Source organism: Semicossyphus pulcher, unplaced genomic scaffold, assembly GCF_022749685.1.
Source record: "Semicossyphus pulcher isolate SPU_LCO1_2020_fin unplaced genomic scaffold, fSemPul1.0.p SCAF_13, whole genome shotgun sequence".
Classification (NCBI taxonomy): Eukaryota; Metazoa; Chordata; class Actinopteri; order Labriformes; family Labridae; genus Semicossyphus; species Semicossyphus pulcher.
This window is the reverse complement of record NW_027211637.1, coordinates 6,949,620-6,966,913: the sequence shown is the minus strand read 5'-3', so window position 1 is coordinate 6,966,913 and position 17,294 is coordinate 6,949,620. Positions and strand designations below refer to the sequence as shown.

At 42.1% G+C, this 17,294-nt stretch overlaps 1 protein-coding gene across 1 annotated transcript; it reads left to right on the top strand.

Moving 5' to 3' along the window:
• Positions 1-1,969: 1,969 nt before the first annotated feature.
• fam131c (family with sequence similarity 131 member C) lies at positions 1,970-15,832 on the top strand. Its single transcript, XM_069660895.1, has 6 exons — positions 1,970-2,057; positions 4,764-4,828; positions 6,696-6,780; positions 11,634-11,876; positions 12,128-12,217; positions 15,293-15,832. Exons 1-6 carry the CDS (start codon positions 2,027-2,029, stop codon positions 15,562-15,564), a joined length of 786 nt encoding a protein of 261 aa, XP_069516996.1. The 5' UTR covers positions 1,970-2,026; the 3' UTR covers positions 15,565-15,832.
• The last annotated feature ends 1,462 nt before the right edge of the window (positions 15,833-17,294 follow it).

Genomic DNA, 17,294 nt, shown 5'->3' with positions numbered 1-17,294 from the left:
GAAGACACGATAAGGGTCAAAACCGGTTAGTGTTTATCGCTTTGATATTGTTGTTTTTACGAGATATGACTCATTTTAAACTAAGTCCTTGGCTTGTGTGTGTGTGTGTGTGTGTGTGTGCCTGAAAGGCAAGCGGCTTCAATCCCTCAACAATAATCACAACTTTTTTTTATATCCATCCAGCTAAGCCAATTTTTGAAATGCAAAAAAACTACAAAAAAACCCTCACTCATTATTTGTGTTCATACTCTCCCTGTACTTTTTTATTGTATGATAGTGCTTATAATCTATCCACAACTGTAGGACTTTAGATAGCTGTGTATCAAACCTCAAAACGAAGGGGTATCTGTTTGCAGCATGCTAGTAACTAAAAAACGGATGTAGCCTAGCAACATTTACCAATAAATGTCAGATTTGTCTATCTTTCTACTTTTATTAGATATTTATTTTGAGGAAACATTATCAAATTCTTTGATGAATCATTAAAAAACAGTATAATTTTAGTCTCAGTACCAAAAGTAGTTTATATAGGCCTAACGTTATGGCAACGGTAAGGCCCAAATCTTGCTAGTAATGTTAGCTAGCTTTTGTGGCTAGCTTGATTAGCTTGACAGACAGATAGATAGATAGATAGATAAATAGATAGATAGATAGATAGATAGATAGACGGACGGACGGACAAACAGACAGACAGATAGAAAACACTGTAAACATCAAAATTGCCCTTTTTATTGCCTGCAGTGTACAAAGACATTTATGATGCTTTGTCCCACTCATAATTGCCAAACCCAATATTAATACACAAACAATGCACCATGTGACTGAAATCAACAATGACTTGTGTGTCAGTCTCAACCCCTATGAGTCACTGCTGCTCTGTCAGAACCTGTCAATATGCTAATGTTTCTGCTAACTGTTAGCTGTCAGGCTGAAGACAAGTCGACCTTTTCAAAAGAGCCCCAGAAATCTTCCTTCTTTGTAATTTGTTCCCAGTGTCATGTCATGTGTTGTACTGTAAGATTCTGTTTACTGAGAAGTGCCCCCAGTGCCAAAGGGAATGGGTGAGGTTAGGTTTGGGTGCACAGAGTCCAACACAACACTGGCAACAAAATTGCTGCATATATGGCAACCATGTGGAAAGGTTTGCTCAGAAAGGAAATCCTGATGTTAATGCCTAATGTGCAAGCTAAAGTGCTGGCATGTGCAGGTGCAATGACATGTGGTACAGCTACAGGACAATCAGCCTTTCTACTTATTCTCTCCTTGTCTAATATTAGAGATAGCCCCCCAAAAGTACTGCAAATGTGCCCTCTTGGTTGCCCATATGGTAGATAAAACATGCTCAAGTTCCCTCCATGGTGGCCCAGTTTCCCAGTTGATAAAAATAATGCAGTCCACTCTAGGGTGCCTGTCTAGTGGACACAATTCAATGCAGGCTGCCCTACATGATGGAAAAGAGTTTGAAGCTGATTCCTCATAAATGCATCACCTCTTTCTGCACGCTGGTACCCAACCACATGCAGCAGGTGTCCCTTATTATTGCCCTGAGTCATCACTGGCTTTTATGTATTTGAATATAACTTAATATTCAACATATAGCTCTGTTATTCATCCAATCAGAGAGAGAGAGAGAGAGAGAGAGAGTCTGCTGTAAACAGTAGGATGGAGAAGAAGAATAGAGTGGGAGGAGATTAGAAGAAATAGAGGGGAGGGGATTTAAAATCGTCAGCAAACAGGCATTTGTGCTTTCTCCCCGATTTCCTCTCTCTCTTTCTCTCTGTCCCCCCTCCCCACACTCTGTCTGTGTCGCTCTCTCACCTCGCTCCTCCATGCATAAGCCTACAGCTCAGTTGGATTCAGCTCTTACTTTCCCCCTGCCTCAGTTTCCTCTCTGCTCCTCTGCTGACTGACTGACTGACTGACTGACTCCTGCTGCTTCCCTTTCCCCACTACCTCCACCCCGGCACCTGCTCCTGAACCTGATGCCACCATGGTGAACAGATAACTGCCCGGCCATCCTGAGACCATGGGGACCTGCCTCTGCAAAGGTCACAAAGGTCAGTCCACCTGTTATATGTCTATGTGTATGTTGTTTCTGTATTATGTTCGGGTCAGGCTGCAGGAAGTGATGACAGAAAGTGTTTCAGAAAGTTGCGTCATATGTTTGGAAGAGAGCATTTATCCCTGAGGTATCCATAGCAGAGATGGACACACACTTGTTATCATCTGCTCTCTTGCGGTAGTTCTTTATCTGAGTGAGTTTAGAGAGATTGCTTGGGGGCATAAGGAATCTGAGAGGGATTGTGCGGATCAGGAGTGGACAACGGTGGCTTTAGGATATGACAGATCCATCCGGAGCTTAACTCCAACTTGTCGTGACGTGAAGATGTGACTTGGGTTGCAATTTTTCACTTAGGTAGATTTAAAGTAGTGTCAAAGCTGTTTTTGTAAAATGAGCAATACCTTGGCTGGAAGCAGGGCCTTTTAGGAGGAACACAAGTCCTAATTTGTGTTTTTCAAAATAAAATATCCTATCAAGTAAAAATTTAGAGCTGTGCCATCTCTTTACATTATAAATACTTGTTTTTTCACACCCCACCACATTCTCACACGTTGTTTTCCGGATGTATCTGTGATTCTGTCTGAGAATATCTTATGAGTCAAAGTAGGCCTTTGTTCAGGAAGGTTCCCTTTTGACAAGGTGGAGGGGACAGAGTGCAACGCTTTCAAGCTGGGAAGAAAGCTGAAGGGCAGCTGTGGGGCTCCAGACATATAGTGGATCAGTGGGACTGTGTGTGTGTGTGTGTGTGTGTGTGTGTGTGTGTGTGTGTGTGACAGAGAGAGAGAGACAGAGAGAGAGAGAGTCAGGATGGGATTTAACCCCACAAGGACGACGGATTGGTTCAGGAATCATGATGTGTTTCTTGACCTGTTAATAGCATGAGATGAGGCCAGAGACCAAATGCACCCCTGTGCACCAGTGTGTGTTTCCATCAGTGTGTGTGTGTGTGTGTGTGTGTGTGTGTTGGCGACCATGTCTTAAGTAAATGGAAGGGTATCACTCGCCTCCTGTTGCTATTGAGTTTCCATAGCGACCGCCAATTGTCTTGAAGACACCTCCCAGGGGAAACCCCAAGTGTGTGTGTGCTTTCCTGCGGTTGTGTGAGTGTCCACTGACCTTTCTAATAATGCTAATTCTCCATTTCTCCACCCTGCATTAATTTCCTCTTGTCATTCATATGAATCCTACTATTAATTATAGAGCAAATAGGCAGAGTGACCTCGGTTATATTACTGTATGAGGATTGTCTCGCCCTCCCTGTCTCTCATCCATTATACATGAGCCTCGCTGACCTCTGGGCACAGCTGTTCAAAAAGTTTTGGAAATCCCATTTTTTGCTGAAACTTCCAGTTTGTGTTTCCACTTTTGAGTTGGATTTTGATAACTTTAATCCAAAAACTCAGGATCCTGCTGATCCGAGGAAAGAGGTGGATTAAGGCTGGATTTAAGGAACAACATGTAAGAGAACATTTCAGCTGGTCAAACAAAACACAATTTTTACAATGATGTTTATAATTTAGTCTTTTTTTTGGTATTTGGTACTTGAATTGCTTAATCGCTCCTGTGACATAGTTCCCCGTAAGATATTTCACTAAATGGCTGTTAAAGATATAATCTCGAGGATTTTCACTGAGGTAACACAATGGAGATTGAGCCTATGGCCCACTGATGAAAGCCTTTGCATCTGTATATAGTATTATTACTGACTGGGTGTCTGTGGCCACATTAGCACAAAAGTGACGAGTTTTCCATCAGCCAGCAGTGGTTGGTCTGCCAGAGAGGGTAGGGGGAGCTAAGCGACTGCTTTTCCGGTCTCTGCGAGTGTTGCGAGTAAACAGTAATCTACTATGGCTGAACAAACAAAGAAATGATCGATGACTACAGATACAACTTCAAAAATAGGTGAAAATCCAAAGAAGAAGAAACAAATTTGACACTCAGATGAAGGCAAACAGTCTAAAAAGGAAAGCGGTCATCAGCCAGGAAAATCAAGAGTTACAACTGGAGCAAACCGTGGACGTCTGGTTATCTGGGACCTATGCGCCCTTAATTGCCTTTTATTGCCGTAAAGTGCAAATAGAACAAAACTGAGAACTTGGAGATTGTATGTTTAATGTCAAACATAAAATATTCAAATAATAGCTGTCAGGATCTTTTCTTTTGTGTGGATTTTGGCACCCCCTATGTAAAAGTATGTAATATAAATGGTTCAGGTTGATACTATCCAGGTTTCTTTGAAAATCCAGGATAAATTAAGATGGATTGGCCGATCCTGGATAGAAAAAAAAGTAGATTTCTGTTAAATCTTTTGAACAACCGGGTCCTGGTTTTTCATAGTAAAACTGGAATGGATTAACTTTATTCAGAATTTTCAAGATTACCAAATCTGGATTATCAGTGCTCTTTTTTTTTAAGTTTTCCCAATTCTACGTAAAGTTTTCAATAACACAAACTGAAGGTTTTATCCAGATAAAAACCAAAACCTGATCCAGTCTGATTTCAGGATCCTTTTTTTCTTTTGAACAAGTCATTCTCAAGAATTGATCCAATCCAATAGCAGTAATCTGATCAGATGACTTTTGAACGACTAGGACCTGGCTATTGGAGGCAATGTTTTTTGTTATTTACAGACCACGACCCCTGCCTAAAACACACATAAACAAAACCCCCACACATGGCTTGTTTGTGTGACTCCCCACAGAGCTCCAACATCCCATGACAGTGCTGCAGGACCAGACTGTGGAGGGTCAGCCGTCCTCCGTCAAGGTGAGTGAAGGTTGTATGTAGACTGAGAACATGAAATATATTGGCTGTTTTGGTTTTGGTTAACCAGAATAACAGAAGTACTCACTGGAGATCTTTTCCAGCAAATAATACTGCCTATAAAAATTGTACATCACATGATCATTCAGAGTAATGGGGATGCTGTTTTTATTACTTTTTTATTATGAGCACATCAAACAACATTTTAATTGTCTTTATTAGACCAGGGTAGGAGAACAAACCTTATAGATGAATTAAAATGTGGGCCGTAAAACTCCAAACTATCAGCATTAACAGTAAATAAAGGATAAGTACAAACATTTTCTGAAAAAGCAGTAAATGAGCATGTTTTATGGAGGGTTTTAATTGCCCACTCTACGCCTCAGATTGGATTTAACTCTTACTTAAATTATCTGCCTATGATGTGTTTTGCACTGAGAGATCAGTGTAGCCGTTAATGTGAAGATTGCCTCTGTTTTATGGGATAACATGTTCACTCTGCTCCTCAGCCAGGCTCCGTCACTTCAGCAGACTTCAGGAGTGACTTTAAATATCAGCATTCACTATTAAAATGAACGTAACCACCATTTTCCAAATTCTCAATTTATGGGTTAACAATTGTTCTCTTTAATTAGGTAAAATTTGTTGATTTATTTATTTATTTTCTGTTTTAACTTTTACTGTGCGTTGTTCTAGTGTAGCTAACGTCATGTAGCTCATGTAGGCTACAGCTCTCACATTTCTGACTGAAGCATTATTACATCAGAGACTGGTCAAATGTATACAACCGTGGTATCTAACTATAGTATCCTTAGCTAAGTACATTTGAACTAAGAAGCATTAACAGAACTATTAGCTGGTTATTTAACAGGTAGCTAACTTGCACTAGCAAGTGCAGCTATTAGCAAAAGAACCATAGATGTTATACTGCCACTGAAAAATTGGAAAAGTTAACTTCAGAGTTACTTCACACTTTTACAATATGTTTGGATAAGAAACAGGATGCTCTATTGCAACTATGTTTAAATGCTTGGTGAGTTGCAGACTTTATTTAACCCCTTTTTTTCCTGTATAAGCCACGTTTTAAAGCATTTCTAAAGTGCTTCAGTGTTAAACAATGATTCTTAAATGATACATTTTCAAATGCTCTGATATCATATAAAGGTTGTAAAAGATTTATTCATTTATTGGTTGGTAAAAAAGAGCATTTTCTCTGGTGGAGGGAACAAGAAATAAACATTTCCCTGTTTTTATGGGTGCCCACACATCTGCCAGTGAAGCACCAGTCTGCTAATGTGAAAACAAAAACTTGCCGGAGAGAATCCACTTTGCTAATGTTACATTCAAATGACTTTTATGCAGAATTTTATTGTTTTGTTCTGGTCTGAATGTGAACCCCAAACCATTAATGTGTAAACATGCCATTTTGTTTGTAACATCTTAAAAACTCTCCGATCAAGAAGCCAGATAACTGTACTTGAAGCGTTCGTCTTTCAATGATTGCAGGTATTTGGGCGTAAATAACATGTTGCTTTGAGTTTACCTTCCTCTGATCGCAGCTCATTCAGTCTGAGCGTGAATGCTGCAGACTTTCCATATAAACAGCCTGTTGTTGTCATTATCACCATTTTCACTTGAAAGAGAACAAGTGTGAAATGTGTGGATTGAGTCATCACACAGGAGACGCGATTGCCAGAGGAGGATGCATGCAAATGTGATTATCTGTGTGATAAGTGTGTGTGGTTATTTGTTGGGTTTGTGTTTCCTCTGCGAGATGAACAATATCTCTATTTTCTTGGTTCCTGGAGGAAAAACAAGCTTAAATCAATTATATATTTGTCTCCACTTTAATGTGCATCACATTGTGCAGGACGGACAGACTCCCTCCAACGGCAGCGTCGCAGATAAAAGCAGCGGCTATGACATAGGCGAGCTGGCCACCTCCTCTTTGATTGGTGAGACACACATGCACACACACACACACACACACACACACACACACACACACACACACACACACACACGCGCGCCAACAAACATAAACAGGTGTAGTTCATGTTGTGTTTCATTATGAATCCAACATATGAGACTGGGGAAAAAGCAAGCTGGGAAATTGCATTAGTAACCATGGGAGGTTAGTAATGTAATTTCCCTCCTTCTTCGTGCCCTTTTCAGTCACACAAGCTGTAACAGCAATATAACCAGGCAGACACGAGTAAACAACCAGGTACAAGAACACATTTCCATCTCCAGTTTCAATTTCTCCTTATTCCACTTCTCCTCATGCCGCCGTCTCCTTCTCTTTTTCATCCCCCTTTCCCCGAGTCTGTCTGCCTCGTATCGACGGCTCCCCTCTCTCTGCAGGAGGTTAATTATCCAAGGTAATGTGTTATACCTTGCAGAACTTTCCCTGGTGAAAGGTCCTTTATAACCCAGACAGTATAATTATGAATATGTTCGACAAATACAGACGTTCAGGCAGACAGCTGGGAGGCTGACGTCTGATTTGGGAGCGACAGAATCGGTCCAGAGGGAAAATAAAACAGCTTCCGAACGTTTGCTCCGACTTAATCACCCGTCAGTCTTCACTTTAATTGGGAGAGGAAGTTCTGTGGAGTTCAGCTGACAGCCTAACTGCTCACATTAAACTCACATGGTGCAAACTCAATATAGTACAAATCTGTTATGTTTAGAAATATTTATGCAGACATTTGTGTGCAAAGTCTTTGGCGATGAACAGCATGATGTCTTCATGAATTCCAAACGGGTAGTGAGGCTGAGAGCAGGACAGGATACCCTCCCAGATGGAGTCTAGACACTGGTGGTGGTGCTGAAGGAAGGATGCAGGATGTGATGAGGAGTGGACTCCTGAAGAGCTGAACCTGGACACTGATGGGATGCAACGATCCACTGAAATGACAAACTGGCAGCAGCAGAGAGGAGACCAGATTTAAAGTTCGACTGCAGCAGGATGATTGGCTGATTCAGGTTGTGGCAAAATCTGGTTGGTTTAATACTTAAAAGAGTTAACGCTCATGATCAGCTGTTCAGAGAAGCAGGAAGAGATAGAACGGGAGAGGTACAAGCTGTGTCCCAATCCAGGGGCTGCAGGAGGAGGAGTCATTCGTAGCCTGCGTAGACCGTTAAAGCCGAACTGAAATGAGACGGTCTGGTCTACAGAGGATTTCCTGTTTGTGTCACCAGTTCCCGCCCTTACCCTTTCATCACCAAACACCGCTCCTGTCACCTAGCAACAGGTAGCTAGTGGGCTCACTAGCTAGCATAACTAACGTTGAGTAGTCAACATTTTGTTTTATGGGTAATTTGTTATCTGTTGTTATTTGTTATACGTTTTTTAAACATGTGTAACGCTGGCTATTTGATTGAGTTGAAACCAAATACTTTTACATTTAAAAGTGTATTCCTCGGCCACTTAAGAGTCCGTCATCTTGTTTGAATTGGTGTGCAATGAATCCTGGGATCCTTCGTGGCCTGGGTAAAGGAGGACGCATTTGTCGGCCGCATCTGAAGGAGCCTTCGAAATGGGTCAGCCTGCGACGCGCCGCTGTGACGCAGTCGGCCTTCAAATACATCCTTCAAAGGGTGCAGCCCCTGAGTTGGGACACTGCCACAGAGTGATATGGATGAATGATGAATTATGAATGAATAGATGGTATAAAACAGTCTTCCTGCTTTAACTTGCTTTGGCCTTTGACTAAGTCTTTTTGAGTGGTTTTGTCTATGGTACACATCAGCAATGACACATAGCATAAACACAAGCAAAACTAATTAAACAAGCATCTTCTTGGAGTTATCAGCTATAAAAATCACACATTGTTTGAATCTTAATTGCTTTTATTCCACACAGTCCCCTCCGCGCTCCAGCTTTGACCGCTTTAGGTTTTTTAAATAATTTTGGTCCACCGCAGCTTGAAAACAACAATAGTTGTTTCCAACTGGAAAATTAGACTGCTTATCAATGTTACCCTCTTTAGCGTGTGATTAAAGGTTATTTTCCAGAATACTCACAGGTTGTCTGGTAAATAACACAGCTCTGATAGCAGCTCCTACAGGAGCCCGTGTTAGTTGATCTGTCTGTTTCCTCACTACATACAGCATGGAGTCATGCTTCACTAAATGCAATTTACCGGTATGTTCTATTTTTTATAAGAAAAGATTGATTCATGACATACTGTTGCTACTTTATTAAACTTGTAACCTTTGTGTTTACTGTAGAAAAATGAGCATGTCTGAGAAATGTAATCGTTTTTAACGGCTACAAAGGAAACTGAGGTGTACAGAGAATTATAACTTCTCATTCTAACAGAAAAAACACATTTAAATCATTCATAGTCAGCTATCAGACACATGTAGTTTATGTTAGATTCCTTAATTGAACATCCATCCATTATCCTATTCAGGGTCGCGTGAGGCTGCAGTCACTCCCAGCTGTCATTGGGTGAGAGGCGGGGTACAGCCTGGACTGATCACTAGTTGATCCCAGGGCCAGGGACATAGAGACCACCAGACAACCAGTCACGCTCACATTCACACGAATGGGCATTTCTTTAGAGTCACCAATGAACCTAACAAGCGGGTATTTGGACTGTGGGAGGAAGTACCCGGAGAGAACCAGCGCATGCTCGAGGAGAACATGCAAACTCCACACAGAAAGGCCTCAATCCGACATGAAAACACTCAAATATGTTGGACAGAAGCATCAAAAAGTAAAATGTATTGTGTCTTTAACACTGTTTTTTTTATCTGCACTAAACGTACGAATCATCAGAGAAATGTTGGCTAGCTCGCTGCTCTGCTCTGCATTCAGAGGGACACATTAAACACGAGATTACTCTGCTGGGTTCGGAGTAAACCTAATGATGATTTGATCCTTTTCACTCTGCAGCCTGGACAGTAAGCCCTAAAATATCCCACTTTCCTGCAGCGTGCACACAACTTAAACAGATGCAGCATAGCTCTCTCTCCCCATCCCCGGCCAGCCACGACAGAGCCGTGACAGTGTGAGCGCAGGGTGAGAGAGCGGGGTGTCAGTGCAGAACACAGAGAACAGTCTCTGTAGAGCTCGAAGGAAAATAACATGTCGTGATGTTTTTCTCACTTTCAATTAGCTCTCTCAGCGCCCTTCTTTTATTTAACAGTATCCATTTGTCTTCCGTGTTTTTCTCATCTTTCAGTTTGTTACCCTCTCCTCCCTGTCCTCCTGGACTTGATATTTTTTCCTTTTCCTTTCCCCCTCATTCCACCTTTGCCTTTTTCAAACTTTCGTTTTTTATCCCTTTAAATGACCTGTCCTGCAGTATGACCTCAGTTAGCTGTCACTTTCACTTATACTCTGTATTTCCCTGGACCTCTCTAGCCTTTTCTCTTGTGATTAAAATAAATGATGGCTTCTTTGTAGTTTTAGCGACTGATTCTACGAGTTATGATGAATACCATGTAAGTGTAAAGATGCAGGAACACAGAACATCTGTTAGAACTTCTGTTAGATCAACATGAGTCTGTTAATGAAATAAAGTACATTTGATTTCAGTCACAAAAATGACGACTTCAGACCTGGTTAAACTGTGAAGGCTGCTAGGTAAAGTGCCCAACCGTCAATCAGTACTAATCACATTCATACACCGATGGCTCTGCCACCAGGAGCAGTTTGGGGTTCAATGTCTTGCCCAAGGGGAATGCAATCTGTTACGAGCTAGCTTAGAGCTAATGTCTATACCCTATAGGCTACTGTATATAAGAAGCGTACATAGCCACCGTCACATCAGCAATTGGTGTGTGGTCTGTTTTGAAGCCTCAAGTTTGGCCTCTTGGGAGTCGCCATCTTGTTGTTTTTTTGAGCCAGGAGTGTCCATATTTGGAAAAGAGGATGGAGCTAAAATGCTAAATCTGTTCATGCTAGAGCTAGCTTGGTTAGCACGTGCCTCTGTAATTCATTTTTAACTCTGGCGGGGGGTAGGTGTCAGACGAAGCGATTAACTGCACGCTGCCTTTGTTTATTTTTTCCGGGGCAACAATTTAAAGTAAGTGATACAGATGACTGGTAAAGAAAGCAGGATGAGATTTTTTGTTAAAAAACACCACTTAAGCATGAACAGGACAAAATCAGCGAAGAGATAAGAGGCACGGCTTTGTCCACAGGGGGCGCCAAAATCAACTCAAACGTTGCTCACAGGAGCTTTGAATCAGACTGAAATTAGTCACAAAGTTACAAAATAAGACAAAAGTTGTTTTTAGTTTTGGAGTTAATAAATATAATTTTCAATTTCTGTACATTTGCAAAGTTTTTTTACTCTATTAAATTATGTTCTTTCATGAGGTTTTCTGTCCAGCTGAGTGTCAGTCAGTGAAAAACAACTAATGTACACTTCTCCCCTAATCCCCTCAGGTGCTGTTACACTCTCATTTCTAATTTTCTCCAATAAGTTTTCAATAGAGCTCTCCATCAGAAGGCAGCAGCAGGAATATCTATTTCATGGTTTACCTTATGCAAATCTGCTCACCTTCAAAGTCTAAATGATGCTCAAAGTATAGAACTTCTTCTCAGGTAAAACCATCTCATGATCCTTCTCCCTCTCTGTCTCTTACTGCGGCATTTATTTGCCCTTCTCTTCCTCTTTATCCCCCTCTGTTGATTATTTCATCTGGCCTATCACTTCATCTTCCCTCAAATGATCTCCTTCATTCCTCTGCCAGCGCACATACTGTACATCCCATCTTCTTATCCTGGTTACCTTTTATTTAATCCACTTTATCAAGATGTATCCCTCCCTCTCTTTCCCTTATTTAGGTCTGGTGGCCACGATAAAGGAGCATATCACCAAGCCTACGGCGATGGCGCAGGGGCGAGTGGCCCACCTGATTGAGTGGAAGGGTTGGGGTGGAGGCGGCGAGGCCAGGGGAGGTGGGGGCGGCTGGAGCGGGGCCTATAAAGGAGGAGGAGGCTGGGGGGGGATTGGCGCCGAGCTGCAGGAGGATGAACAATTCTACTCTCAAATGACGGACGAGATCAAGGAAGCTCGCTTCGCTGCAGGTGAGACATGAGGAGGAATTTAATTGAAGAAAAACAAGTTGTGGTGAGACGAGACGAAGCGATGCTCCGCTCCTTTAGGCTCTGTTTATGTTCGATTGGTTTGTTCTAAAGGAGCATCTACGAAAATCAGTAGCCCTTATGAAAACTGTGACAGTGGCTGAAATGTGCTGCACTTATTGGATTTCCCTCAGTTTGTGATGGTGGTTGACTCTAAGGGGAAAAGCAACAGGTTTGTGCATTTTGTTTTACAGGAGTAGCGGAGCAGTTCGCACTGGCTGAGGCGGCCATGGACGTGTGGTCGATGAACGACGGCTTAGAGCAGCCCTCCACCAGCTTACAAGGTGGGTCATGCAATCACATGTGTGGCAAGTCAAAAATGTCTCTTTTATTTTCATTTAAAATGATATGGAACGGAGCATTAACTTATCACATCTGTTGTGTCTAAAGTCAGGTAAATGAAATGTGAAAGCCTTTGCTGTAATGTTGATGAAAAAAAAAACATATATCCCTCCAACGGCCTGGAGCCTACCCCATCTGTCATTGGGCGAGAGGCAGGGACTGATTGCTAGTCAACCACAAGGCTGACACTCACAGACAGAGACATAAGCCGTGTCCCAATCCAAGAGGCTGCATCCTTCGAAGGACATATTTGAAGGCCAATTGTGTCACAGAGGCACGTTGAAGGTTGTCCCAATTTGAAGACTCCTTCAGGTGCGGCCGAAAAATGCGTCCTCCACGAAGGATCCATGGGGTGCATCCTTCACGGCCCAACATATCCTAAGATTCATCGTGCTCCAATTGAAACCGGATGGCGGACTCTTAAACGGCCGAGGAATACACTTTTAATCGTAAACGTTTTTGGTCTCAACTCAATCGAATAGCAATACAAATGTTAAAATCAAATTATCTTTAAAATACTAGGTTACATTACGTAAAGTTAGTTATGCTAGCTTGTTAGCCCGCTAGCTACCTGTTGCTAGGCGACAGGTGTGGCGTTTGCCGACGCAAGGGTAAGAGCGGGAAGAAACAGGATATCCTCCGTAGACCAGACTGCCTCATTTCGGTTCGGCTTCGACGGTCTACGGTAGATCCTTCGAAGGCTGCAGCCCCCAAATTCAGACACAGCTATAGACAGAGATGGGTAATTTTTAGAGTCACCAATGAACATAACAAGTCTTTGGACTGTGGGAGAAGCAGGAGTACCTGGAGGGAACCCACGATGCAGCCCTTGTAAATTATATGCCAATTTAACGTGTAATGATGTAGTATAAGAATGTGCATACTTTTTCAAAGACATGCTTTCTTAGCATAACGGAGAGAGGCCTTTTTTCAAATAATTTATGGACTGAAAACTCCCATTTTGACAGATTGATGTTTCATGCAATCAATTTGCTGTAACCCACAGAAGTGGACAAATGTTGAGTGCTGTGTGTGCAGTTTGTCTGCCTTTCAGATGTATTGTTTCCCTGTAGGCAGTATAATGGCGGACAGTCAGACTAACGGGCAGAGACAGAGAAGCTAACACATTTTGAGGACTGCCATTAAAATGATCATACATGGTACCCAGAAGGAATCCTGTTGACTTTGATGATGCCACATGTCAACAAGCAAATTCATATTTTCCTCTCAGATAGTTTAGTTCATGACAGGATTTCTGTGAATTCAGCCTCATCCCTTCTTTGAGCAAAGTGATGATATAACATGTTAGCATGCTAGTAGGCCTTTTCCACAGAAGACTGTTTAGCATATCACAGTAGGACAGATGTTTATAGTAGCATTAATGATGGCTGTATTCCATCTAGCTGCTTCAATTTCACAGTCCTGGTTGTGTGCATGCTGACTGGCTGTCATGGCTTTGTCAGACACCTGAATAGAACAGAACCATTGTTAAGTAATTATTAACACCTGTGCTTTTCCTCCTTTTAGAAGTCAAAATGTCCGCTGTGAATGCATGTGCGAAATCTGTTAAACATGTCTGAAAAGTTTAGTCTCTGTTTAAGGCCCCTATCGCATTTTACAGCCTGCAAAATGCAAGGCGCACCGCACTGCCTTTTTTATGGAAGTAAACACCTGATCAGACAGAGTGCGTTTTAGCAGCGGGGGGCGGCTTTTTTTTGCTGTTGTTAAGGCAACCACCGAATCATTTGCTGTCAATCTAACCGTTACTCTTCCGATTTATTTTGGCTAGCTGAAATACTTAACTTTGTGTTCAATATATTGGTTATATCTCAGTAAAAATATGTACAGGCGGAGGCTTGCTCTGGCTTTGATGGAGGATGAGATGCTACTCACAGGGAAACAGAGATCCTTATGGGTACATGAGACCCTCAAAGAGAAAAGAACACGGCGAGTACAGCTTCGCCTGGATGATAGCTGTTTCAGTGTTTACTTTAGGATGAGTCGGGGTCAATTTGACAATCTCCTGTCAATCGTCGGGCCCATCAACTGGCTCCAAAGCCTTGCCAATTTGGTAAACAGATTTTTTTTTTTTACCTCACTTGGCCAATTTTCATTCAATTATAGTTCATAGTTAGAGAACTGTAACTTCAATATGTTGCTAATGCTGGTTTAAAATGTTGAAGTTTCAAGCAACACAAAGCTGTACAACTCATAAACACAGGAACCTTTTTTTATCATGGTTTATTTAATTATAGTTTCACTTTTATCCAACAAGCACGTGGAACACAGCACACAGCTGTGTTGTCTTTAAACGACCATCAGACAAAAGATTTAGACCTGTCATTTCCTTTAGTGACACCCACCTGTAGTTACATACATACATTTCTATTGCATAGAAACCACGTACAAAAGGAACGTAATATAATGATATTACACAGGTACACATAACAGCACTTCCCCTCCCTTCAGTTACCGGGTGGTGATGTTTAATGATGCCATGACGGCCATAGCCCTGTCCTGTAAGTCCTGCAGCTGCGACCTGATGGAAGCAGTGTGAAGGATGAATTGAGGGGGTGTCTGGGGTCATGTGCAATGATATTTGCTCCTTTGCTGTTGAAGTCAGAGAGGTTCCTTTTTCTTGTAATTAGAATTAGAGCACATTTGTAAATTGTTTGGTTGCACTCATTTAACTGAACAGCTGCATCAAATAATGTAACCCTTTTTCCATTTATTGTAAAAGTTCCAGCTGTAAAGACTCCGTGTATGTTATGCGGAAAAAACCTCTTCCAAGTACTTCCACACAGAAATAGCTGTCTGATGGAATTTTAAGGCGTATGCAATCCAAGATAAATGCTTCCTGCCATTCAGCAGCTGGTCCAAAGTAATGGCTCCTTTTTCCACAATAAACCTGAGTGCAGAGCTGCAGCTTCTAAAAGCTCTACAACCTGAGATGACTGTTATATATTCCGTTTTTATAAAGCACACATGCGACTGATACTGTTGTTATTCCTCCTCAGCTGCACAGAGCCACCTCTTGTCTCAGTTCCTGCTGGACAGCGGGAGCATCAGCGTCCCCCAGCACCTTTACAGCATCCACCCACAGACATATGGCGACAACAGGGCGGGACGCCTCGTCCCTCCACAAATGGTCGACTCCATTTCCCCGATGTCCAACTTTCAGCAGGACAGAGAGCAGCCGTTTGAGGACAGAAGCCCTGCGACTGGGGAGGCAGCGGTGCGACACGTGGACAGCAGCTCGCTCTCCGAGGATGACGTTTTTTATAACTAGGGTTAATGGAGAAATCAAGCGAGCAATCATTGAGAGCAATTGAGAGAACTTGACCTTAAGCCAACAGCAATGACTGAAAATAAATGCTGGAATTTCCTCAGATTGCTGGTCTGAAGAGGTTTAAACGCCTGGTCTTCAGATACAAACACTCCAAAGACTCAAATGTTTTCTCCCAGGCTGAGGCGTACGCTTCTGTGAATGTACAACCCCTGTTTTTATTCAATGTACATGAAACACTTTGAACTGAGCTGTGAAGAGTCACACAATACTGCTGTAAATATCTTGTTATAAAGCATACATTTTAATATATGTGCTGTATGAAGTTCTCCAGCTCTGTTTTTGATCCTTCTTTCTTTCAACCTGAAGACCTGGAGGAGTGTGTATAAAACAGAATGACGTGAAGGCAGTGTGAGCAGAGAAAAGAAATTGAAAATGTGTCGTCTTTCCGGCTCTTCCATCTGAATCTAGAGAGCAGAAGAAGAAGTCTGGTGTAAAGAAAGCGTACATCCAATTATCTGCCTGAGTCCAATCTAAGATTAGCTATTATTCACACTTTTCTGTGCGAGCGCGACATGTGCCGGGGAGGAGTGCAGAGAAAGGACGGGTGCAGAAGAAACAGCAAGGGAGGAGGAGGAGACAGGAGCTGTTAGTGTCTGAGTGAGAGAGGGAAGGTGTGAGTGTTACCTGTAAAGCTGTTCTTTTACAGGTTTACACCGAGTGAAGCGGTGCTGCGTGATGTGTTGTGGTTGTTCTGGCTTTTGTTATCTCTTATAACTCTGAAGGGTGTTCAATCAATGTTACAAAAACACTACAAAAGGCTGCACAAAACAAAACCCTTGAGCAGGACAATCAACTGATTTGAGGTCTAATTATTTCTGCAGCACAACAACAACAGCTGAAGTAGTTTCAGTCTGCAGAGAAATGTGACACTTGAAAAGTGATGGATGACAGAATCCTATTGGACGGTTTCACCCCGACAAGCTGCAAGTTGTTTTGTGTTTCATCTCGTTGTCTGAACCATGGACTGTATACAAAGATGGACGACATGACAGCTCCCTAAAAGTTTATTTTTAATGACTGTTAAAAATGCTGTAAAAATGATGATTGACAGCTCTGTTGACTAATACGGCTCCTACAGCCGATCAGTTCTGGATTAGCAGAGTAGAGGACAAACGGCGAGAGGAGACGTAACTAAAACAATCACTACAGTCATTGAAGTTTCCATATCTGTGAACGTTATCCTCAGACCAACACAGAGAAGCTGTTCTTAAGTTAAGTGTGTGTTTTGGTTAGATGAAGTGGCTACGGCCGCTTTACCCGCCGATCTCTACTGCGCAGACTCTTGCTCCAAATTATGTCACCATCGCAAGATGGCAGCGCCTATCACGGGGGCTATTTTGGCATCAACTTCGTACAATAGGAGCAGATTGAGACGCATCGTCCATCTATATGTACAGTCATTGGTTTTAAGTATAAATGTGTCATAAAAATACTGCAGATGTATAAATGCAGAATTACTTTTAAAAACCAATATAGTGTCTGAAGACTCTGGTACAGGAACCTACACAGGGAAAGGTCTGTGTGGCATGTCTCTACAGTAGCCCAGAATGGACAAACAAAACAACGACTTTAGAGCTGGCTTTGAAACGACTTTTGTGTCCATCGCAGGATCTAGAAGAGGCTTGGAAGGGGAGGTTAAGGTTAATGGCTGGTTAATGGTTAATGGATAT

What these genes read in the sequence shown, in the direction of transcription:
- fam131c (XM_069660895.1), top strand. Translation starts at nt 2,027, where the DNA reads ATGGGGACCTGCCTCTGCAAAGGTCACAAAG. An exon ending in CCTCTGCAAAGGTCACAAAG is followed by an intron (nt 2,058 to 4,763) that starts GTCAGTCCACCT and finishes GACTCCCCACAG; the next exon opens with AGCTCCAACATCCCATGACA. An exon ending in GGCCACCTCCTCTTTGATTG is followed by an intron (nt 6,781 to 11,633) that starts GTGAGACACACA and finishes TCCCTTATTTAG; the next exon opens with GTCTGGTGGCCACGATAAAG.